Genomic DNA, 24,722 nt, shown 5'->3' on the forward strand with positions numbered 1-24,722 from the left:
GCGTTCGAGAAGTTGAGCGACCTGTACCGGAACAAGTCTACCCTGGATGGGCCCAGTGCCCACGCCATCTTAGGCAGGGAGGCGCGACAAAAACATGGACCTGGCCCGTCGAAACAAAAATCTAAACCAGGCCCCCTCAGCCACCATGTTCACCTGCCCCAGATCTCCATGGACTCATCACCACCTTTAGTCTCTTTCCGACACTCGCGGATCAAACCATCCACCCTTACCGAGAACGAGACTGGTCTACCGAGTAAAGCCCATCAACCGGCTCAACGAACCCAAAGTTCCAACCCTTCTGCAGACGAGGGAAAGCTAAATCCTCGTCCCCTACCAATCAGGAAAAATGAGTCCTCAAGAGCGAAAAACAACTCTGTTCACCTGGTGGATAAAACTCAAAACTCCACAGGTTCCGAGAGGGGAAAGCAACTCCAAGTGAGCATCTCGTTACTACCCTCTGTTTCTACAAGCACAATTGCAACAGCTCTAACATCTCCTTCTGCTAAAACTCATGATTCTGCTTCCCGGTCAGTCAACAGAGAGGTAGACTCTTCCGAGTCGGAGATAATATTGAAAAATCCTCTTCCCGGCAAGTTGCAAGATGGTATGGATCCTTCAGTACGCCAAAGCTCGGCGCAACAAGACGCCATTAACTCCTCTATGCACTTACCGCTTTCAGGAACCCAGCAAACGTTGACGGCCACAGGTCCGGCAAGCCGCGGTGCCTTACATGTACATCCCAAGGTTGATGTGAGAGCCGGTGTTGGCCTTTCCCTCAGCGAGTACACAGCGATCATCATCAACAACGACGGCTGCGAAGGGGAGACGTTGAGTACTGTCAGAAGCGACACTTTCCTGGGCGAGAGACGATCGGTTCGGTTCAGCGTGAGCACCAAGGTCATTGAGTACGAGCCCGGGGCCTCGCTTGCCGGTGACGATAGGCAGTCCGTCGATCAGGACAATGGCACCTGTATGGCCATTACAGAATAAAGTTTAACGTACAGCCAAGCAAAAATAGTACTCCCTTAATTAAATAGTATTAATATGTAGGTGTAAATCAGCCCATGACCAAAAAGAATGATTTTTTGAATATCCAATTATGGACAACAAAATGTGGATTATTCACACCAACTGAACTAATATATTATTTCTGTTAGGATGTTGACAATGTTGAAAGAATTCTAACATAAACCTGGCCAATTCAGTCAGTACAGCACTGAAATAGTGGACCAGACGGGCGCACAATCGATCAAATCGGTACGTCCATCGGAGTTTCTGACAAATCTAAAAAAAAAACAAAAAAAAAACCTGTAATGTGCAATTGTGTTGGGGATTCGAAACACTGAAGATAACTCTTATTTAACACAGTGGCGAAAAGCAATAAAATTATATTTCCAATTTCTACAGGATCAATACTTTCCAAGGATGGCAGTGGTTTAGTGATCAAAGGGGGAGTTGTTCCTTTCAAAAATAAATGAAAGGGCTAAAGACTGTGCAAGAGTCAAGCAGCGTCACGGTCAGCTTGGGCTATGTGGCTTGGTTAGGGGTAGCGCGAAGCCTTCCAGAAGGGGTTTATGATGAAACTAAAACTGTCTCACCTTGGCTACTTTTGGTTTTACCCTTTTTTCCTTATCCTTAAAGTTCTGTGATGCCCCTCAAGCATTATTCAGAGTGTCAGTTCGCTGTCATGCATACAACTTTGCGCTGGAAATGTGTGAATGACTTTGTTTGAAATGATAGGGTAAAACGGTTGCTGTTTACATTGCATTATTTATTTTGTTTTAATTTCATTTTATTTAAGTTTCGAAAATTGCCTGTGTGTGCTCAGAATAGATTTGGGGCGTTACTTATTTGGGGCTTTTGGAAAACACAAATGCAATGAGTGAATTATGCTTATCATAAATATTTATCAATGAAAGATCATGTAGGCCAGAATGTTGCATGGCAGACTTGCTCATTCGTGATGTTAAATAACCTTTATAAGGATTTAAGCATATTCACCGACAATGGGTAAATGCGCCTTCACATCTTTGCCAATAGAAATTAACTGTAAAACAGGTCGGGTGGCCTGGGGTCATTCAGTTACCATTTGAAACCTGCAAATGCACCTGAGGATTTCCTATCTCACAAAGCCGGTTATAAATCAGATACAAATTAGAAAAATAAATCTTCACAATTCTCTGTGTGTTTGAATGCGTATGAGAGATTAATTGTGAGAGAAAGTTTCGTGTTTTAAATTGATTGTTCTTCCATTAAGCCGATGCCTTTTGAAAGCATTTTTTTATCTTAGTAAATCTTGAATGACAGTTGATACACACTTTGTTATCTTGGCGAGCTGTTTGTTCAGCACTGAAACGATCACCAGATAGCATTTCAAATATCACTGCTCTCATCATAAACCACAACGGAAGTTAATCTACGAGACAGATGCAATACACGAAGATAAAATGGTCTTCAGCGAGTTGTGAAAAACTACATATCCAGGGTCTCCGAAACTTTTGAAACAAACGCACATGTCCCTGGCTTAAATCACTCACTCACACGCTTTCTGTGCGTGTGGAGGCAGCTTAACCTGATCATCTGACATTTTATCAGCCTATCAATATCATTTAGGTGTTCTGTTCGAAATCACATCATGATTTCTAAAGTCGACTCTTACTGGCTGGCTTGTGGCCGGGGTCATAATATTTGCATAATCATCAGACATTTTGAAGCCACAGGCTTCGTGGAACAAACGACACTCAGACAAGACAGAGATGTGCACAAAGCAGTATTGGAGGAAGGGAAACTCCCCGTCGATTACGGCTCAGTCTGGAGACCGGACTGTTTCGGGGCGTGTTTTCGTGTTTTAAACGATTTCTCAACTTGGCATACAATCGTGGAATCGCACTCCATGTTTTTGTCATCTTTTTATTTTCCTGATAATAATTACAATATTTGTCCATATGAATAGAATAATATATAATCTTAGACATTCCAAACTCGTACTTAATATGAGGATCATTAAATTTATCTACAAATTTTGTTGGTTGGTCATTGTCAGGGAACATTCTTATTGTTACATGAGGGCCGACAATGAGACCTGGAACTGCACTCCGGCCCACCTAACCGGTTACCCATCGAGGCACTCATTATTTTGACTTGGAATGTTTGCATTACTCCCACAATGCCGTGTCTCTGTGTTATTTCCGAATGGTCTCAGTTTCGGCTTAGGCCTGTCCGCAACGGGCTCCCAGAGCTTTGGCTAAGTCTACTGTCTGCCCGTCTCGGTGTACTTCCAATGGAGTGAAGACCTTGACCTAGCTCTAGACAACAGATTTGGATGCAGCTTATAGTCTCGACGAGTCTCTCTTCGAAAATGCATTCTGGGTAGCAGCTCTGTCACTGTGGTCTTTGTGCCAATGCAAAGTGCAACACTTTCAAACTGATAAATTTGTTTAACCGTCTGAAGCAGGCTACTCGCAGTTGTATGTCGTGTTAATACACCCACAGCAGGAGGACTGCGCTTTCAAGGAGTTGGTGAGTAGACATTTTTAACTGTTGATGGCCTGATTCAAGGATTTAATAGATTGAGCATTCTGGAAAGAATGGAAAATGCTCAGAATTTGGGATCAATATGTCAGTAATCAGCTTACTGCAAATGTGCGAAGTTTATTTGCTCAAATACCCCTTCGAGCCTCCTGGGGTTAAAAAAAAATGTAAAACTGAGCTTTTACCCATTATAATAAAATACATGTCATAGGACTCATCTAGGCGGGTCCCCAATTTGTCCGTGTAGTGACATCTTTTGGCTCACATCATGGAGGTGGCTCACATGTATACCCTGTAACTGAGTAGTCATTTTGTCCATTTAGTGACATACTACCATGTAGCAAAAGAGTCCAATTACTCAGAATGCAACACGTGGGTCTCGTGACTAAATAAATACGTAGCTGGGTCCTGAAATAAAACCCTGTGAAAAGCATGATCTAGGTTACATGCATAGGATACTAGTCGCCTGGCCAGTTTATTTGACCAATCCCTGAATTTGGAGAGACAAATTTGCGTTAGCCTCCACTGACAGTTCTTCCAATATGTTTTCCTTTGGGATTTTTGAAGAGAATGTTAATTCTACAATGACGTGCAGAGGACTTGATAAAAGGGTTTTTCTATCAATTACATTTAGTGCACGAACACTTGCTGAAGTCGCACGTACAGGTTATAAGTTGTATCTATATGTTAAAAGTTGCCATTTACTCGAAGTTACGAGGCATGCCCGCTTTTTATTTCATACGTATTCGGGTAAGCAGAAATGGGGTAGGAAAAGGTTACACAAAATCGCCGTACGGGTTTCGTCAGCTTTCGTGTAAAGCACTGTGATGCCAAAACGACAGTAATCTTCGCGTTATCTACGCCTGTCTTGTGTATTTGAGTTTGTTTCTGCATTCAATTGGGGACCTTGAACAATAGAGGACAATAAGGTCACCGATTGACAGAGGGTTCCCGATTGACAACTGTGTACAAAACATATGGGTGGTCTTGTAAAAAAGTTAAAGTACAAACAAAAGAGGAACAATAGGGGGTCCCCAGTTGCAGGCAAATACACACTTGTGTGAGTTTGTGAGGGGTATTTCTGGATCTCACGATTAGAGATGTGTAAAGCGGGATAATTCTTGATATTCGTAAAAACTATATAGGTTAAACTCCTTTTATCTTAGCGAAGGCAAGTTTTGCATAAGTGCCATGAACATTTCCTTGCCTTTGCAGTGATCATGTGTTACAAAATGCGGAACAAATACTACTGTTTGAATAGGTGCACAGCTTGTTATAATTTTATTTCCAGGTTTACAAGCATTTTCAAAAGTAACAGTGTCAGGTCGAGATAAATATTTTTCCACTGGACTTCAACAATAGATACAATGTACCAGTTGATATCAAATTCAGATGAAACTAATTGAAGAAGGAAGGTATGCATGTAAAAATATTATGACAACTCTTCAAACAATACGAAACCTTGCACTTGTCATGCTTTGAATTAATTTTGTCATTTCATTTTTTCCTATCCTGCTCGTGGCGTAACTGTTTCAGTAACTTTGGTAGTTTATTAACTTTATGTGTTCACGGAAACGGTTCGATGTAATTCGTACAAATTTGTTTTATCAAGGAAGCGATGTCGTTGCTGAAACAAGCACAGCATTAAGTGCGATACATAATTCAATATTCCAAGGGAGCACTGGACCGTATGCGCATTCGCACTACGGTTGAAGGTTATCAGTGTTCCTGCCCGAGATAATACCCCAAGCTACTCTGCTGTTGGATCTACACTTAAGTTTTAAATAGTGGTTTTTAGGGGGGGGCAGCACGGCACTGAGCACAGTAGGCAGCCCTACTGCCTTTCAAACTTTCTCGGTAACGTAAAGAAAACACACTCTTATCCTAAATTTTACTTCGAATATTCTAGTGACGTAGCCAGCGATGGGAGAGGGGAAGATGTCGACAATTTTGTATTAGTTTCTAGATCTGAAAGCGCCAGCATTCTAGAAATGGTAATTCCGCGTTTATTCGAAGGTTGAGGACAGCGGCGTAGTGAAGGCATTTTCTTGAGGGGGGGTGCCAGGGTCAATTTACCGACTGGTTGATGTACGTCAATAATTCATGACGTCAATTTCAGTTTCATTTGCTGACTGACCCTCTATTTGCCGACTGAAAAGAATTATTGGGTGGTGCAACACCCCCACCCACACCCCCCCCATCCCTACGCCGCTGGTTGAGGATTCTCTTACTGATAAAAAAAAATGGACAATCACTTGGTAAAAATCCACCCGTCCCCCTGCGCTGCATCCAAGACCTGGATACGCCACTGTCATATCCTAGATACCTACAGAGGCGAAAAGACGGAAATTTAATTACAAGTAAATATATTGTTTTTCTTTCTGCCAGATAACTGAGGTCTAGAAATGGCCGCAGCAGAATGGGGCACGATGTGCTTCATTGAGGGCGTTCTGATGTCTTTGGTGATGCTCCTGACTGTTAATGTTCAAGGTAAGTGGAGTTCCGTGCACAAATAAACCTCGTTAAGACAGAAATATAGTGTTGCATCACGGAATTTCGCCAGTGCCATTTCGACGAACTATCGAGGAAACTCCACCCAAACTGTTTCTAGTGAGTTTGCACAACTTTGCTAAAACTGAGAGAGCGCATAAACGTCAACCCAGTTCACCGTTCCTATTAATCATAACATCGAACTTCGTGGTTTTGCTGTATCTGCTGTCTGTTCAGATGTATGGTTGACAAAATAGAATTTTGTCAGGGGGTCATTCTTCTGAATTTAAATTCACACTGCAGTTTCAATTTCTCAAATACCACGGTACTAAAATACAAAGCCAAGGCTCTGAGTATCGTCACTCGACGAATTAAAAAATAACACACATGTGCCGTCGACATTGCAGTGTCGCACCGACCAGATTATTCTTGTGCATATTACAAACGCCGGTGTGTACTCAGAGACAACACACAAACCGGAGACGAACTTGGGTGACGATGCCCCGGGGGTTGAGGACGTACATGTCCTCACAATAATTTCCAGGTGGGGGACGTCAACGGTGATTTTCCCCACCCCCAATATTTTTCCGGTGCATAATGAATTAACGCAGCGTTCCAGTATTTCCGCACATTATGTCTAAAACATATTTTTCAAACACTGACAATACATTTTACTTTTACTTGTTTACACTACATTGTACAATTGCACAATATAATTTTAATGGGCAAAATGGCGAGCTCTTGTGTATCCAGATTTATGCAGCGCCCTCTATGGCCAGCTGTGACCCAAGTCTCACGTGGCTCCATTCCTTGTTTCCTACCTTCTCTACCTTTCCAATAAATCACTACCCCAGTAGACAAAGACGAATTGGTAATACGGTCCAAGATGATGAATATGTGCCAGCTTCGTATGAGTGAAGGCAAGTGAGCCTTACCAAATAATCGTATATAAAAATGTAAATATAAATGTATAATGCGATGTACTTTGTTGTCGGTAGCCAGTGTTGCAGATTGTCCAGATGACATCTTTCAGAACACAGACACTGGAAAGGCAACAACTGTCGTGAACTGGCAAGCAAACGACACCACGTGCGATCTGTTATCTGGTTCTAGGTAAATTTAGAGTGGATGTTCTTGCTCTCTCTTCGGAGATTGGCAGAGTGTGTTCATCAATGCAGGCCCCAAGACCTTCCACGTTGTCTCAGTTCATTTCAAATTCCGTATACATATAACAAGGAATTGGAAATACCAGCTACAATTTAAGTGTTAAAGTTATGGGCTGCCTCCTTTGAAAATATATTTGTGACGGTTTTCCAAGTTAATCAAACTTATGCACAAATGTTTCTGTCCTACGATCATTTCCACTTGGTAATCCGCTCAGTGGAAAATTTACTGAGGCTATAAATCGAACACCACCACGATATTTCTCAATCTGATCCACAAGGAAAATCGTCCTACAGAGTTCGAAAAGTCCAATCAAAGTTGTTCAGATCCTGATTTATTTTATCTCGGGATGACGACATCCTAAAAGGATGGCAGCATCCTCGGATAATGTTTCTTGAATGACAAAATCCCAAACTATAAAATCAATTTATTTCGGAAAGACGGCATCCTAACGTGGGATAGTGACATCCTCAGATGATTTATCTCGGAAAAACAACATCCTAAACTTAGGATAACGACATCCCGAGATAACTAATACCGTGATGACGACATTATAAAAAGGATGATGACCTCCTCAGATACTTTTTCTCGGGATGCCGACATCTTTAAAGAAAGACGCCGATATCCTGTGATAATTGATACCTTGGGATGACAACATCCTAACGTGTAATGAAAATATCCTGAGTTCATTTATCTCCGAGGGATGTCGGCATATTTACTTTGGAAGACAACATCGAAAGATATATAATGTATATAGGATGACGACATCTTAAACGGCAGATAACAACATCCCAAGATAAATATTCCGATTTAAATATGATTTTACAAACACCCTACGGACTGGGGTTAATCTCGGGATAAAACATTTATAACTTTGGATGATGACATACTGAGATATATAATGTATGTTGGGATGACGACGTCCCTAAAGATGCCAACATGACCCTCTCATAATTGACAACTCTGGATGACGACATCATAAACGTGGGATGACAATGTCCTGAGATAATTTGGTACTGAGGAGACATTTCATTGTTGGCAAAAATTGTTGAAGGTGTTTGAACTTTTGGCGTTTTCAATCTCACTATAGCAGTTAATATTGCCTCGTTGTTCGGTAAGTATGATTCTCTTAAAAGACTTTATCTATTGCCGATGGAATTTGTGCGAAGATAAGTTTTATTAGTTATATATAACTTCATGTGTTGAAATACTTCTTTCAAATCTTGCGAAGGGCTTTGCTTTGTTCTCATTTCGTACTCAGTAGTCCATGGTTCCACAAATTCAATGACACCAGATTTATGGCCACCCATTCCATGATTTCCTCATCTTAATCATTTTTAGGCGTGCCATGCATGGGACAGGACCTTGCATTTCAAATATTTGACAGTGAGTGGAAGAATTGGCCGAGCTACTCGACGGGCGCGAAACTACAGATATGAAGACAAAGCTAGCGAAATACACAGTGATACCTGTCTACAGGCATTCTGTCAGGTAGAATCATTGGCTTCCTGTACCACGTACATGTACTACACATGTGCCAACAGTAAAACATATGGTCACATAAAATGAAATGTTCTGCATTTGTGCTCTGCAATTAGCTTTCCCACATCTGCACTTTGTTGCACTAAGTTTTTTTGTCAGATAAAACCTCAGAGGCACCCATCCTCTGATAACTTAGTCTATGCGTCCAAAAGCTGAGCTACGGGTGCCTGGTTTAATTTGTAAAGGCTAGTTAAGTTTGATTATTAACAAAAGGATGAAGGAATGCAATACATGTAATTCTTAAACTGTAATTCAGCTGACGGTAAGCAGCTATATGCCGTACCGTCTACATGTACAACACACACATGCTTCTATAGCTCACTGCACTATGCCAGCAACATACAGTAAAGTTCACAGTCCTTTCGACTCCAGTTCCATTACCGTCACATAAAATTATCCCACGTTATCCCGAGTGACTGCCGTAGGCCTGTAAAACACAGCTAACCATCCACAAGGAGCTGCGGTGTGTATATGTCGTTCACAAATTGCACATGCGGCCGTCTCAGTGTTGGAGCTGAGGCTTTGATCGTCAAGGCCTGGGACCTTTTGAAAACAACCTGCTTACCTTCCACAGCAGATCGTCCTTAGTGGCCCCTCAGTCTCAGAAGATGCCCGAATTGCTGCATGTGGCCTCATCAGAAGCTAGTCGAAATTGCCATGCTGCTACTCCACAAGTGGAAGTTGCAGACCCTACTTCCGGTGTCGCAGACGCATCTCTATTCATTCACTTCAGAAACTTGTCTGAGGGAACGAGGCCCCCATGGTCGACATCAAGTGGCTGCCCTGGCATAACCTGCCACATCATAACGAATTACACACAGTAAGAAAAATATTTACAAAAAAGTGTAAACTAGGTTTATTTGCGACTAAGTATTCACGTACGGTAACACGTACGTGTGAAAGTGCTCAGGGCATCGTGGATACCACTTAAATTTTGTAAAAAGCCGGCCTGCGACCATACAGTGCTGCACAATAATAAAATCCACGTGTTAAAAATGGGGATCTAATAAAGCTGTATGTAATTTTTATGTCGTCATTATGGAACATGGAAACCATTAATTCTGGGCCAAAGTGGTAAGAAATATATAAATTTGGACAAAAAGTAAAACTAATCAAAGTTATCCTTCGAAAAAGTACAATCCTCACTGTCCAATCACTTGCATTGGGGATATTTCATCTACCATATGAATCAAGATGTCAGTCCTACAGGTTCTGCTGGTTGTAGTAAGTGCAAGAAATTTCAGTGGGCTGTTTTTTTTCTGCCGCCCCCCCCCACACACATTGGTAGCATCCAAAAATCCTTGCAGTCCTCAAACTAAACTTACTAATCGCTAATGAAATTGGCAAACTTGTCACTGTCAGCCTGAGAAATTTATAAAAGTGATCTAAAATCTAGTGAAAAGTCCCAAATACAATGGGTTTACATGATATGCTCAAGATCTGACCGTGTAAAAGTGACCTATAATTTGACCCTTCAGTTAACGGGTTAGCGTGTCTATTGCTTTTGTTCCTAAGAAAAACAGACACAATTATTTTGCAAAAGCGAACTGGCCAGCCGGACACTCGATTGTGCATGACAAAATGGGAACAAAGTATGACACAGAAGTAAAAGGTAATAACTGCCAATTTTGTGTAGCTGCGGTGGCAAAGGTTTTTCAAAATCACCACATAATTACCGGAAAATTGGGGCAAGCGAAGTGCCGAACATGCGTGTTACTCGCCCATTTAGCAGATTAGAGCACGCAGTACGTGTCACACTTATAATAATAAACTGATACATAAATTATGGGTCCAAGAGAGGAAAAATTACACAAGTATCCAATCAAACATTACAAACAGCTATCATTACAAATTATATAACTAAAGTGGTCGCGAACGAGAAACTTTAACCCGAGCAACGCGAAGACGACAATCTTACAAGCATGTATAATTATACGCATGAAGTGTTCCTGGTTTCGCTCTATGAACAATTACACACACTGGAAACATAAAAATACAGAGCGGTGAGGACGTCACAGTTTGTTACCCCTTGCATTATCGTACAACGGTAATATTTCCTGTCGTTGAACGCTATTTTTAAGATTTTATATGTTAACATCTTAATTAGGGAATGTGGTGCTATTTACTTCAATCAAAATTCAAAATTCCAAACACAGTGAATTCACAACGTGGAAAATCATCAGAACTTAAATGTTGAAACATATTTAACCGAAGGTTTGAACTCATAATCGTTGCATTTGTATTGGTCTATCCTCAAGGTTCATGTGGTTTTAGACGCAACTAGGCCTTTAATTGATTTTTCCCAAAAGAGTGAGCTCAGTTGTACGCAGCTTCCGGCTAGTGAGCTTGGCATAAACCTGCGGGTAGGCTGGTTAAACTACCTACGATTAGGATATCGTCATCCCGTGAAAAATAATCTCAGAATGTAGATTTTCTTCGTTTTGATGTCGTCATCCTAGGTGATATAATTTGGCTCGAGATATTGTCAATCTATTTTTAAAATAATCCCGTGATAAATTATCTCCAGATGTTGTTATTCTACTTTTAAGGTGTTGTCATTTAGTGATCAATCTCGGGATGTTGACATCACATGACAAATGTCTCAGGATGTCATCATCTTACTTTTATGATCATCTTTCCAGTAATGTGCTGTCAATCTGTGATGAAACAAATCGTTTTAGTCGGTCTCTACCTGACGTAGTCTGCAAGATATAACAGTGCACCCTGTGACGTTGACACCTGGTTGTTTAGCACCAGTGATGTTACAAGTAAAACACGATACAATGTTTGGTTAGTTAGGGAAGCTCAATTTTTTTTTTTAATCTGTGACATTTTTCTTTGAGCAGGTTTTCCATAGGATCTACAAACATTACCTGCACCGATGAGAACGGTAATGACACCTGCATTTTCACGGTCACTGTTAATGGTAAGCCTCAAAATGTCATGATTCCCGATTCAAAGCTTCCTATATGGCACATCATGTCGGTAGGTCTGTTCCTAGACGCCCGAAACACTTTGGGAAGAAGTGCATCATTCTTCCTAAAATGGGTAAAGAGTTTCGTGTGAGTTGATATAATACCAAACCAAAACAACGCACTTGCTTGGGAACTTTTATGAAAATTGGGCTTACTCGGAATACCATACTGTGGCCATTTTATCATAGCGGTATATGCTATACAGTTGAAGGCTAAAAATGAAGTCCCTTGACGCAAAGGAAACCTGTTGCACCAAACAGGGGACAAAAAGAAAATGTTTACTAAAGCTTCAAACAAATAAACCAAGTTTAAGGGATAAGATGGTACATTCTTTTTTTCTGACCCCAGTAATAATACATCTTAAATAAAAACAGCAAACGGCTATTCTTTGACAGTCCATTTATCCTTTACCAAAGCTACATGTATTTGCTAGCCGAAAGGTATTCATTGACCACCAGGTGCTCTTTGAAAGACGGCTTGACCGAGAGTTATTCCTTAAACAAGTACCTGCTTTTTGACTAACAGCTATTCGTTGACTTTGAGGTGTTCATTGAACAGAAAGTTCCTCTTTGAACAACAGCTTCTCTTTTACACTATGCTCCTCTTTGACCACCAGCTCGCCTTTGACCACTAGCTGTGTACTCCATGACCTAGAGCTATTTTTTAACTCGAGGTACTCTTCGGCCAACAGTTCCTCTTTGACAAACAGCTACTCTTCGACCAATGAGCTGTTATTTTTTGTACCGAAATCCTCTTGGACATCTACACTTTGACCAACATTCTACTGTTAGATAACGACCAAAAGCTACTCTTTGACCTACAGGTACTGTTTGACCATAAGGTACTTTCTGACACACAACGTATTTTTTGACAAATAGCTACTTTTTGACTTGAGGCTACTCTTTGACCAGCGCTACTCTTTAATCAAAAACATTCTTCCACATTTCACAATAATGTGTTCGTGCGTTTCAGTTTAGTGGCAGAGAAAAAAAGCTTTCTGGCATCAAAAAGAAGTAACTTATGCAACGTCAAGTGAATGTCCTCTTGTTAGGACCACGACGATTATTTTGACACGTATCCAACTTGCAGATAACGAGGCCCCAGTTTTCACAAAGTGTCCCTCCGCGCACATCCGATGGACCATTCGAGATTTCGACCCACTCCTTCCGGCTGTCTCAGCCCAGGTCACGTGGGGCTTGACCTCAGCCAGTGACAACTCGGGGGGCGAGGTGACCTTGAATTCGACGCACGAGCCGGGGGATAAATTTGAGCTGGGAGTGACTTCGGTAACGTACACAGCCAGAGATGAGTCGGGCAATAGAAACAGCAGCTGCACGTTCAATGTTCAAGTTGTTGGTCAGTTGGTTTTCTGTTCTGAGTTATTTTGGTCTATCACTTTTGCTCGATGAACAGGGTAAACACAGTAAACTTCTCTTCCAGTTTATGAAAGAACCTCCAGAAGATCCCAGACAGAGCCGTTAGGCGATCATTGCTGGCCATTTGTTAATCAACATTTTCCTTTTTCAATATCTTTCTAAAGTTCAACCTCCCGCCGACTACATATTCATCGACAACCCAAGAACAAGCAGCTCAGTTTCTTGTATGACGGTAGTGTGGCCAGCGTCAAAGGACGGAGAAAATAAAGAATACGCTCTCTATTACTGGAGAAAGGCAAGTCATTGCCAAGTGGTTTCGTGCAACAAAAGCCATAAAAAAAGTTAACAGTGACATCAACACAAAGTGGACCACCGACCGCAGTGTATATATGCCCTGTAAAATAGCACATCCTTTGTTTCTATGCTTCTAAAGGTTTAATGTGGGCTTTCTCTGTCCATCTATTTAGATTATTATACTTAGGTTCTCAGTACGAGCGAACTTTTATGATTTCGTTCCTTCCGTCCAAAGATATTCAAAATATCTCCCATAAAATAAACCCTTAATCCAAATTTTTTTGTCATCAATTGGCCGTTTTAATTAATTTCAATCGCTTTCTACGGTCACGTACAGTGTTATTCGACAACCAGAATTTGAAACCATTCTCATGTCGACAAAATGCTCGTGACAAGGTGGTGCGCGCGCGTTACACGCCTCTCTGACCAACAGTGTGTCGTGATTTTCCAGATGCACACGTGCGTGAAGCTAAGGAATGTGCATGTGAGTGTGGTGCCACCACAGCTATAGCGTCCAATGGAATAAGTCTACCGGTAAATTTATTTCCACGATTTTTTTTTCGGAGGGGGAGTAAATAATAACTGTTTTCATAACAGGGGACGCCTAAGCCGGATAGCAGCGAGCGAATCGTCGTCACACCCCAGCAAGGAGACATTACCTACACATTCAACAGGCAAGAGATATGCAGCTTGTTCCCTGGAGACTTGTACGTGGTAGAAGTGAGTGAGGAGTCAGGAGACGCCATCTCATCGGTAGAGCATTGGACTAGTAAGGGCCATTGCTAACTGTTATTGAATGCTGTTGCAGAAATGGCACGTTTTAATCTATGCCTTACATATGGCGTTCATCATCCTCTCAAAATCACACTGCACTTTTGGCGGCGGCTGCAGGTTCCAGCTTCACCCTTTATGCCAAGCGTGATAAATGACTATTAGGCTACATCCAACCACTGCTCGAGTTTGCCCGGTCTCTAGGATGTATTTTGTGCGTGGGTTATATCGAGGAAGCTGATTAATAGCTGAAAAATATGCCTGACTAATAAAACTCTGTGACTCGATCGTAAGTGTGACGTCACTTCAGTTTAAACCACGCCCACAGAACACAGAGTTACACGGAACCCTTGAACCTGAAGTTAAATCACAGCTTTGAGTGTTCGAGCTAATTGTAATCAGTGCACGTGTATAACGAAGTCACCTACAAACCCGATATTCGGCCACGTCCGAAACCGACTTCTAGAGCTACTTCTAGGTCTATTGTCTGCCCGTCTGCGTGTACTTCCAACGGAGTGAAATCCTAGACCTAGCTTTAGACAAAAGACTGGGATGCAGTTGTATAGTACCACTACCGTACGAGGGTCATACGCACGCGTGCATGAAATCCGACATGAGTGCACGTAGGACAAGCACGTTAAACATGCCTCGTGATGTTGAAGATCAAAAGTTAAACAAACAGAAAATGCCATTCACAATTAGCTGGCTTACTGGGTCAGCCTATTAGGGCGTTGTGACTTCCAAATAAATGTGCACCTCAATTACCACGCGACATTAACGCGAGTGTGGTGCAACGTATGTGTACGAATTTTATGGGGGGAGCCCCCAAGGTCCCCCACTGGCTATGTTGCTGAAGACACCTCTAAGAATAAGTCGTTTATATACGTATTCTTCTGCAGGACCAAGAACACCAAGATGGATCAGTGTTGTTTCCGGTACCTCATCGTCAACTTCCGTGGAGCTGACTTGGGAGAGAGTGAGCTTGCAAAACTTGGAACAATACAGGGTGTACCTGAACATGTACACGGGATATAGGCCTACTTCAACAATAGATCTTGGCTACGTCTCCAAGACAACGGATAGACTGGTGGTGGACAGCCTCCGTCCTGGCGCTGCATTTGATGCATGCGTATCTGCAGTGGTTGGTTCAGGAGACATGCGCCTTGAAAGTCGACCACAAAGCCGATACATAAATCTAGGTACGAACTTCAGTAACAGCCTTAAAAGACCAGTGTAGAGTGAAACACCATAAATGTGCTAAATAGCATTTAAACTGAAAATAATAAGTCACCCTTCTAGTTGAACGCTCTAGGTTACGCCGGCACAACTTAGACTCGCAAAAGTCAATGAATTAGAATAAGATATTCCCACAACAGCGATGTTCTCCCCCCTGCCCCCCCCCATCCACGACAAAGTAACATTTGAAGGTAATCGAGAGGGATCCCAATACGACGCGTTTAACATCGATATGCGCACTTCCACGTTTTAAAACGAAGTTCCATGTGTCAGTTTCACATTTACATACACCAGGCACGAAATGGGACAGAGGGGTCCCCTAACAAGTCCAATCCCTATACACAGTCCAGCCTAATGTTACTTAACACCCCTCCCATGTCTGAAAAGAATTCCCGAGATATAAGTATAACAATGACCAACACAAAGACGGGGGGTTCTCTCTGTCCCATAGTTTGCATCAAATGTGCGCACATTGACAACGTCTAATTGTCTGCCACAAAGTGACGCCGTGCCTGCTGCTCACGATTCTTAGTCGTATTGTTACATTTAGATTATTGAAAGGAGTCAAGACACAAAATACATAAAGGTTTGTTAACTTCAGACTTTTCAGGCTGTGACCTTTGGTGGAAGAGTCTTTCAGGATGACTGAACATGCGGCTTGAGAGTTGATGTACTCCTAGGCCCATTGTTACTTATTGATATTGCATATATAACGTTACTGCCCTGCCCGCCGGCGAGGAAACGTTGAAAACCTCAACTATGGTTTTCCTCATACTTGTTGCCAATCTTGTTTGTTGAAAGGCCTAGAATTCATTCGGTTAAACACTGGCACCTATTATTCCATGATACATGAGACTGAACCTTTGTAAACAATTTCGTCGCCATGAACTTTCTTCCAAAACTGGAAAACGGCTTGCGTTCAACAAAAAATTCGAAGATCAAAATGAGCAAAGTTCAGCACAGAAAACCTCAGTTTCGATGTGGATATGCACAGCACAGGCGGCCCTAAATGCGAAATCCCTCTGCTGACCTGACTTCCTGGGGTAATTTATTTACATTACCGGGTATTGTACAGCATGGCATGCGACACTTGGACATCATTCTATGCTTATGCAGGATTCATATGACACGGGCTCGGCAAGCCATATCCAAGGACAAATTTGCGCCGAGGAAATATTAAATTCATTTTTGATTTTTTTTCCCTGCCCGACGTGCGTTATAACACTGTATACTCAGTGTTTGCGCCGAAGGCTTGTGAAAAAACCCAAGCGTACTCGGGTGGGACTCGAACCCACACTTCCTGCCTATAAGTGCAGATGTCTCAACCTCTCGACAACAGAGCTTGCCAGTGTCGGCTGGTTGGTTCGAGGCAGATGTAGCAGCCGGTACCATAAACAATTATTTCCAAGGATGGATTTGCGCCAGAGAATAGTTAATTAATTTTGGATATTAGGGGCAAATAAATCCAAAATTAATTGAGCTCATAAGTCCCATCGCGTGCCTCCTGTATCAGCCCCACTGAGCTGTAAATCGAGACTACAAGGACAAAACGGGGAGTAATTCCTCGCCGCCGAGCTGTCAAGAAGCGTTCCTGCCGTAGTCGTAAACAACATTCCGTTATTGAACTTTTTCGCCTTCAAGAATGGTGTAAATTTACCCTGAAAACGCTGTTTTGTTTAGCAAAAACCTACACAAATCACCTGAAAAATTGTGAAACTATTGAATCAGAATAAGCAGGGGTCATGATAAGCAGTTCGGGAGAGGGTGAACACTACTATTATAGGGAGTGTGGTAAGCGTTAAGAAAGGGGATGGGCATCAGAAATTTCTAACTTTTTGGTCCTCTACACGAACAAAGGCACTACTACAGTGAACTCGCTTTTGGGGTACTGTTGACTGTGTAAAATGGGGCGCGAGCATAGTTTTGCAGCTATCCCACAGCGCCTGCACATTGAATGGTGATAAACCTTCTAGTCTTGTTTAAAGGTCAGTGATCAGCCAGTAATAACACTTTCTACATCATTCAGAAATTTTCATTACTTCCTTTTCATGTCGGAAAATGGAATTGATAAAAAGAAATACTTTTATAAATACGGGAAGCCCTGTAAGCTCTAAGATAGCTTGCTTGACAGACAGAACCATTCTCAGCATATTTTTAGAATGTTACCAAAGACGTCCAATCCAAGTAGTTGGAACATTGTTTCATCGTGAACCCATAAAGTGCACTGTATAAATTCTAATGGAAGTCATGCCACGAAGAAACTGTTGACCAGAAGTGGCCTTTTTTCCAGGCTCACTCAGGGAAAGCGAGCTCTTGGCGTACAATTTCACCGAGTCAACCATCGCGGTAGCATGGCGCACTGCGTCTGGCACCAAGAATCAAAACGACCCGTACATGCTACACATCGACCCGGACGATGCGGACGAGAACTATTTGGCTGTTTTCAACCCATCAGGCAGTCTTGCCTTCTCAGAGTTTGTGGGGCTGAAGCCGAACACGGAATACAAGATCAATCTTGTCAGTAATTTGGGCTTGATCCTCGGCACGTCGCAGAAAACCAGTAGGTTTCCCCCTCTAATCCAGACTTAGATTATGTTGAGGAAGAATATAGCTCAAAGTGGTGTCCACTTTGAGGGTGTCACACCCCCCCCCAAAAAAAAAAATACTAAAGTAAACGGTTAAGTTAGCCAAGTATAGAGATGTATGACAAGAACTGTGCGTTTGCAGTAAATAGGAACGAAACACTGTCAGAAAATGACTTTTTTTTCATTCATGCTTCACCATGCACCATTTTGTTTGGAAAGACTATGTCAAAATCCAGTTGCAACACTTTAGGTTAAGATATTACGATCACATCCAATATCACTTGAGGGAAATTTAACCTTATAAACATTAAGATGGTTATTATAACATAATATTTAGTCACAGCAAACACTCTTTGCTCAATGATAGGCTACGTTTCACCATGTAACTGTTACTAAACATTTAGGCTAGCCAGACAGGCTATCCAGATAGTTTCAACTGTGACTACTTCTGCATTATATACCGCCTCCAAAAATCAGTACCTATGGGATAATCTGTCCACATCACAGTATACCTAAAACACTGTTTTCCTGACACCAAGGAAGATAACAGGTATTCCTTTCAACATATTCTATACAAATGCATGTCGACTTACCATATGCCCGGTAAGAATTCCACCAGGCTATGTTTGAATGCAATCACTCTCTCTAAACCTGAAGTGCCGTCAATTGCGTTTGGCATAACAATAATGAAACGTGACTGAAGGAAAACCATCATGTACTCCTTTATGGCAAACACACTTTTATACTCAGACATTACACAATGTGGTTAAATGGACCATTTGCTTCAGGATTCTTTTTCTTCCTGGGACACCCTGTATATCTAAACATTGGTTTCTGTGAACACCTGTAGGAGATACCAAGGAGAGTGGCTTAGTTAAAGCACTAGTTAGGCCTTTGCAAGATGTTAGTGTACTAATCTGAAATAGGCACTGTGAAACACGCTTCTCAGACTCCAATGGATCTGTTCCCAGACCAGAAGATAACGACTAATTCGTTTAACATCTTCAGTGCGGTAGATGCAATATTCACGTGACCAAAACGGAAGTTTATACGAAAGTGTTTCGTATACGAAAATGTTTAGAATGTATAAGTAATAATGTATAGTAATAATTAGAATGTATAGTAATAATTCTTGGTTCTCGCTGTAAATTTCTACTCCTTTAATAGCATTGCTGAAGATGGGATTGCTTAGAAAATTACGCCTACCATCATGAGGACTCGGCAGCAGGACGATGATCGCTCTTTGACTTTGTAATTTTCAGGGCCTGGGCGTGTGGCTAACGTCCGCCCCATGCTCGTGACGGATGACGCTATCAACCTGGAGTGGGATGCTCCTACGGAGGGTGATGTCGACTCTTACGAGCTGCACATCTCTCCGGGCGAAAACAGCGAACCCATCAAAGCATGGGGCACAAGGTTCTGTGGCAATTTAGGCTCTTTGATCATAATATGTGGACACTCATCTCTCAGCATTCCTAGTTTACATTCTGTCCACTGAAAGGGAAATCATGGATGGGGCTAGCAGTTTAAATTTGAATACAGTCCAACCTAAAGCTATAAAAATCCTGACTTCATTGGCCACTTTAGCCATTCGTGATCACAGCCGTGAATAGGTCAAAATGTATGTTTCAAATACCATTCATTTAAACAGTCTTGGTGGGCATCTATTTGATTACACACATAGATGAGTCTGGGTTTTCTAAAAGCAGCGCTTACTCTTTGTTTTAAAAACAGTTGTTATTTCTCGTCATTAACTGCAAAGACCGAGTACTTCTTCAAGATTTTTTCTGTTTACGATGGCATGAAGAGTGTCCCCCAGACCATCATGGTGACAGGCGGTGTAACAAAGGCACACGCCTCGACGCCAGGTAGGACTAAAGATAGCCTTTCCTGGCTATTTAAAACTCTTGCCATTCAAATTTACAGATTTATATTACCAGATTCGTCTAATTGAATTAATTTTCTACCGATTTACGCTTCTTAAATTTTGTCTAACATTTGTCACGACTTTAACGTGAAGTGACGAAGTTTCTTGACAAGGTATTAAAGTGTCAGGACAAAACTTTGAAATCGAATGGTAAATTACTTATTTTCACAATAGCACAAGAAATGCCTCTCAGAAGAATTTCATTATTCCAATAAGTGAATAGAAAGGAAAATGCTTCGGTGGCCGGAAAGCCTACATTGCTCGTTCTTGTTAGTGCTGACTTTTTACGCTTGCATTTCCTTTAAACCTTCATTTTTTTATCTGGACGTTGGCAATGACCTAGAATTTATAGGAACTTGGTGATTCTTATCACCTAATACATTTCTGTTTCAACTGAATACAGTTAACGTTGTGGCTACGGCCGTAGGCACAGTGCTGAGCTTCCCCTCCATTGTCTTAACCATCGGTATTGTCATCCTGTGCCTCAAGTATCGGAGGTTGAAGGTATAGGAAAGTACTTTTTGGCGGGAGAGAAGGGAAGAATTAGACATATTAAACCGTTATCATAAGACAAGGTTTTTTCCATCCAAACTCACATTATGAAAATATTACGTATAATTATGTTCAATTTGGCAACTCATTCCTCAACACATAACATTCAGGCCGTCGATATCTACCGGTATTAAGTTACAATTGCAGTTGTCAACGAGAAATTATATTGTTTATTTCCTGCTATAGAACAGCAACGATAGCAGGGCTACCGTGGCGGTCAGTTTCAATCCGAAAGAAGATCTAACTGACGACTATCAGGACAGTCGTCATTACCAGGTGACAACCAGCCTTCTCAGACTCCAATTTCTCCCATTACTTGTTTGTACTTCACCTTTCCTTAAATCGATTGTTGCCCTATAAATAAAGGAAAGCTGTTGGGTTTTTGGAAGAGAATTCCAAGGGTGCAAAATGATCGCAAACGCCAGAAGGTAATTGAGTACAATTCTTCTGAGGACTTTCCACTGTTATCTCTTACCGGTACACATTTTAGACACACCAGTCAGAAACTTTCAAGTTTGTTCTGTGTTTGGTTAGAAAGTAAAATTTACCCGTAAACATGATCAGCTCTTAAATAATTAAGGTGCCAACTACCATTTTGACAAGTACATGTAATTTCTGCACTTCAGTTCACGTAAAATAGTACATTCGTGGGGTGCTGTTTCGCAAAGATGATAAGTATGACAAACATATTTCACTCGGATCATAGCTGTGACTGTTTATCTTCACAAACCTACAGGTTTGGCAACTCACCCCTATGATCAATGTTGAGTGCAAGCAGTTTGATCTGCGTTAACTATTTGGTGCGATATTCTGCAGCAACAGCAGTTACACGTAGGCCTACATTTAAAAGTATCTATTTTTGTGCGCTGTTGACTACTTTTTGAGTAACAACTTAAGAATGTGATAAGCTGGTCTCATTTTCGTTTTAAAAAGTCATTTCCAAGAAATGTGACAACGTAAAAGAAAGGTCCATTATCATAACTAGATGATATTTACAATCATAATGATGCGTTGTCTATAACAACTGTTACTCATTTGAATGCTGGATTTCTGTTTGTTTATTTAACAGGCGAGAATTAAAGAAACAGAAGGAGTCGACTATGCTGTTCCCGACGTGGACGGCTCAAGCCACATGACCCTTGACCCATCGTAGGAAACACGCACAACGTCCAGAGGAGGAATGAATCCTACACACATATGACGGAGATTTAGCAGTGTTACAATTTATGCCATTTCCAAACGAGTGGAAGGCCTATTATGAACCGCTGCCGATTTTCTTTAACCACGTTGGTCCAAGGCTTACCATGTGAACTGTCAATTTTACTTATACACGTATGTTCTGTCAAACTAAACAGGCCAGGTGTAACAGGAACACAAATATGTATAGGATGACCAATTTACGTCTTTCTATCCGTAGTTTGTCAGGAGGACAGTGTTTATTGTCGCACCATTAATTTTTTTGGCTCTCATTACTCAGACATCTGGTCGTAGCTGTGTCATAAATCATTTCACAGCCAACAAGGAATCCCTTAAATTGTTGACAATGATCATTTTAGTTTCCAGTTGTCATTTTAGCTTATGTGTTTAATTCTTAGTTCAACAGATGACTGAACAGCACCGATATCTATTTCGGGGGCCGGATTCAGCCCTCATCACCTATTTCATTTGCAGAAGTTCTTTCTCCTTCCTGTTGTCGGTCTTTGTTTTGTCTTTTTTTTCTAGATGATAATTATTGGCTCTTCTTCAAGAGAGTACAACTTTTAAGTTTGAAATTAACTTCTCAAGAACATTAATCCTAATCCCGCAGTGTTCGTGCATATGACGTCATGAGGGCACAGGCTGTGCCACCATGACGTCATATGTATATATGTATATTTGACTTGTGATTTTGTTACAACTTTGTTACAAAGACCATCCTTCTAAGATTCTTTTTGACGTCTGATTACTCACGTTCACGCGACTGTTCCTTTGAAACTTCCACGGCCTTGTAATGACGTGATTAAAATGCGGAGATAACATTCCTTGATCACCAGAATTGCTGGGTAGGTATTATGAATACTGATCAGAATGTATAAATGAAATCATATGTTACAGCAGAAAAATGGAAGCAACAAGCACTATGCAGTGTTGCCAAAGGGAGTAAGCTCATTTGTACACAGCTTCCGGCAATGATCATGGCGTCACAATGCGCGAGTAGGCTGCCCGTTGCATCCCCTACTTTCAGGATGTCGTCATTTCAGTGAATACCGGTGTGAAGGCGATGTTTTCAATCTGTGCGTGATTTTCATTTCAGAAAACTGCTTATTACCGCATTATTGACCTGTACTTTCTCCGTCGCCAATGCATCTGGGGAGAAGTACAAGAGAACTACTAAACCCAATCGCGTATTCAAATTGCACACCACACGCTTCGTTAGTTGATTCTCCTGTAAGCAGCCACTTCACGGTTATTGTTATTTATTATTTATTATTATTTATTATTTATTATTATTGTTATTTTTTGCATGATTACTTTTTTATTTACTTCATGCATGTATGCGAATGGAGAAAGTTAATAAATAATCCGGAAAAACAATGCTATGAACGGTTTCTGTGTTTTACTTCTTTTCTTGATTTCAAATTGAACTGTGATCATAATAACGACATTCCTTTACTAATTTTTGTTTCGACTTTCCCTAATGTGCCCTCCCTGATTTACAAATTATAAAAAACATACATACATGCATAGACGAAAATTCTCAAGAAAGTTTAAATCCGACCCTGACATTTGAGAAGTGTTTTGATGACAGAAGCGAGGTTTATGTTCTGGGAAATTAGCACTACCCACTGTATACGATGCGGTGTTTGCACAAAGTCACTAATTAGTAAACAAACTATTATATACAATCAAAACTATCGACCTTCCGAGTGTACAAACCGAAGCAGACATGGGCCTTGAAAAATCAGTGAAGTATCTAACAACGTACCCTCATCAAAAACCTCTGCAACTACCATACAAGGACATGATGAAAAAATATAGAGTAGTTTTGCTAGTTAATAGGAAAAAACCTGCTAGTGCTCTTTTGAATATGCAGCATTCTAGTTGGACCTATTATATGCAAAGTTGTTCTTTTATGTCACAATGCGCAAGCAGGGTTCTGCTTTCAAGATAAGCGGTCGTATAAGTTTTGGTATGGACTAATACACCCACACACGTAGACGGTGTTTGTGCAAATACGCGATTTGAAATGTGGAAGGGCTTACTGTGGGATACAATCACCATCAACTTTAAACTACCTGCATTTTTTACCAAGTAAACCCATTATTTGATGCATAAAGGCGAAGTGCAATGAATAAAAACGAGTGTAGTCTAAATACTACAAACTTAGCTAAAATGCCCAAAAAAATCTGGAAATGAGCCACCAGCTAGAGCCACTTTGGAGGATCAGGCCCTCCAAAAACTCTTGCGCTTAAAAAAAATTAAAAGAAATACCATTCTTACCAGCCAAATGTGCAATTTTGTGATGATACAAAGATAGGTGATACATGAACTTGAAAGGCCGCAACTTACTGACAAACATGCACCACCCTGCAAAATTCATATCACCTAGTAAAAATGATACTAATGGGACCTCATTGAATGATCACAAATTATTGTGACTCAAGTCGAGTCCGGTCTTTGCAACGTAGTGGCTCGAGTCGAGTCACTGTAACGTACCTTAGTAGTTCGATTCGAGACATTAGTTAAAAAATTGACAGTACACCGATCTTACTTTTGATGATAATAACACACGAACATAGTTACAAACCGGAACTGTACCTCATTCCATGATAAGAAAACGAATTTCTTTTGCACTTAAGTTTATTTTAACATTTTGGTCTCGAGTATTATTAACTTTCACTTGAGTCAGGTCTTCTGATGATGGCATCGAGTTGAGTCATTTACTCGCAGTGACTCAAGTCGCAAGTCGAAGTCATTTAAACGTCGAGCCTAGAATCGTGTCGAGTCGCCAAAAGTTGTGCCTGGAGTCAGACTCGAGTTGGGTCATTGGCCCTTGACATTTAATGAAATGCTTCAGCTTAGACATTTCGAATAAAAACGTACATACTCTCGATTGTATTAACTTTCGGTCATTTCAGGGTGGTGTGCCTCTTTAAATTGCCCCTTCTTCTGTGTTGTGCTCATCACGAATGGGCATCTTAAAGCTCTTAAAGTACCTTGTGATAATGGTTTGAATTTCGTACAAGTACTAAAGTTGGGAAGCTTTGTAGCCAACGTCCGAGTATTCCACGCTGAAGCC

The 24,722-nt window shown here is 41.2% G+C and overlaps 2 protein-coding genes across 6 annotated transcripts in view; one reads left to right on the forward strand and one right to left on the reverse strand.

Annotated features, from left to right (window-relative positions):
• The window catches only part of LOC110991030 (tenascin-R-like), a 55,094-nt gene that overhangs the window by 22,361 nt on the left and 8,011 nt on the right, over nucleotides 1-24,722 (reverse strand). For both annotated transcript variants that reach the window (XM_022256117.2, XM_087134547.1), the window contains exon 3: nucleotides 9,293-9,520. The gene's annotated coding sequence lies outside the window, so the exon portion shown is untranslated. The remainder of the gene's footprint in view (nucleotides 1-9,292; nucleotides 9,521-24,722) is intronic.
• Nucleotides 8-23,022, forward strand: LOC110991031 (tenascin-R-like). 4 transcript variants are annotated; one of them, XM_022256120.2, is made up of 14 exons: nucleotides 8-3,519; nucleotides 5,920-6,021; nucleotides 7,020-7,134; nucleotides 11,574-11,653; nucleotides 12,792-13,058; nucleotides 13,243-13,373; nucleotides 13,970-14,141; nucleotides 15,043-15,342; nucleotides 17,670-17,939; nucleotides 19,227-19,380; nucleotides 19,699-19,832; nucleotides 20,295-20,395; nucleotides 20,630-20,719; nucleotides 21,513-23,022. In XM_022256120.2, exons 2-14 carry the CDS (start codon nucleotides 5,937-5,939, stop codon nucleotides 21,594-21,596), a joined length of 1,983 nt encoding a protein of 660 aa, XP_022111812.2. In that variant the 5' UTR covers nucleotides 8-3,519; nucleotides 5,920-5,936; the 3' UTR covers nucleotides 21,597-23,022. The 4 variants fall into 4 exon arrangements, with proteins under 4 accessions (XP_022111812.2, XP_022111813.2, XP_086990674.1 ...); XM_087134548.1 differs by lacking the exon at nucleotides 8-3,519 and adding an exon at nucleotides 4,953-5,388; XM_087134549.1 differs by lacking the exon at nucleotides 8-3,519 and adding an exon at nucleotides 5,416-5,525.

The sequence above is a fragment of the Acanthaster planci genome, linkage group LG03 (genome assembly GCF_054643075.1).
Source record: "Acanthaster planci isolate LZ-2023a linkage group LG03, COTS_SCS, whole genome shotgun sequence".
NCBI classification, from domain to species: Eukaryota; Metazoa; Echinodermata; class Asteroidea; order Valvatida; family Acanthasteridae; genus Acanthaster; species Acanthaster planci.

Bases quoted from the DNA above. Each gene is read 5' to 3' on its own strand.
- LOC110991031 (XM_022256120.2), top strand. From the start codon at position 5,937: ATGGCCGCAGCAGAATGGGGCACGATGTGCTTCATTGAGGGCGTTCTG. The intron at 13,059-13,242 runs GTCAGTTGGTTT...ATCTTTCTAAAG, and splicing joins GTTCAATGTTCAAGTTGTTG to TTCAACCTCCCGCCGACTAC. The intron at 14,142-15,042 runs GTAAGGGCCATT...ATTCTTCTGCAG, and splicing joins ATCGGTAGAGCATTGGACTA to GACCAAGAACACCAAGATGG.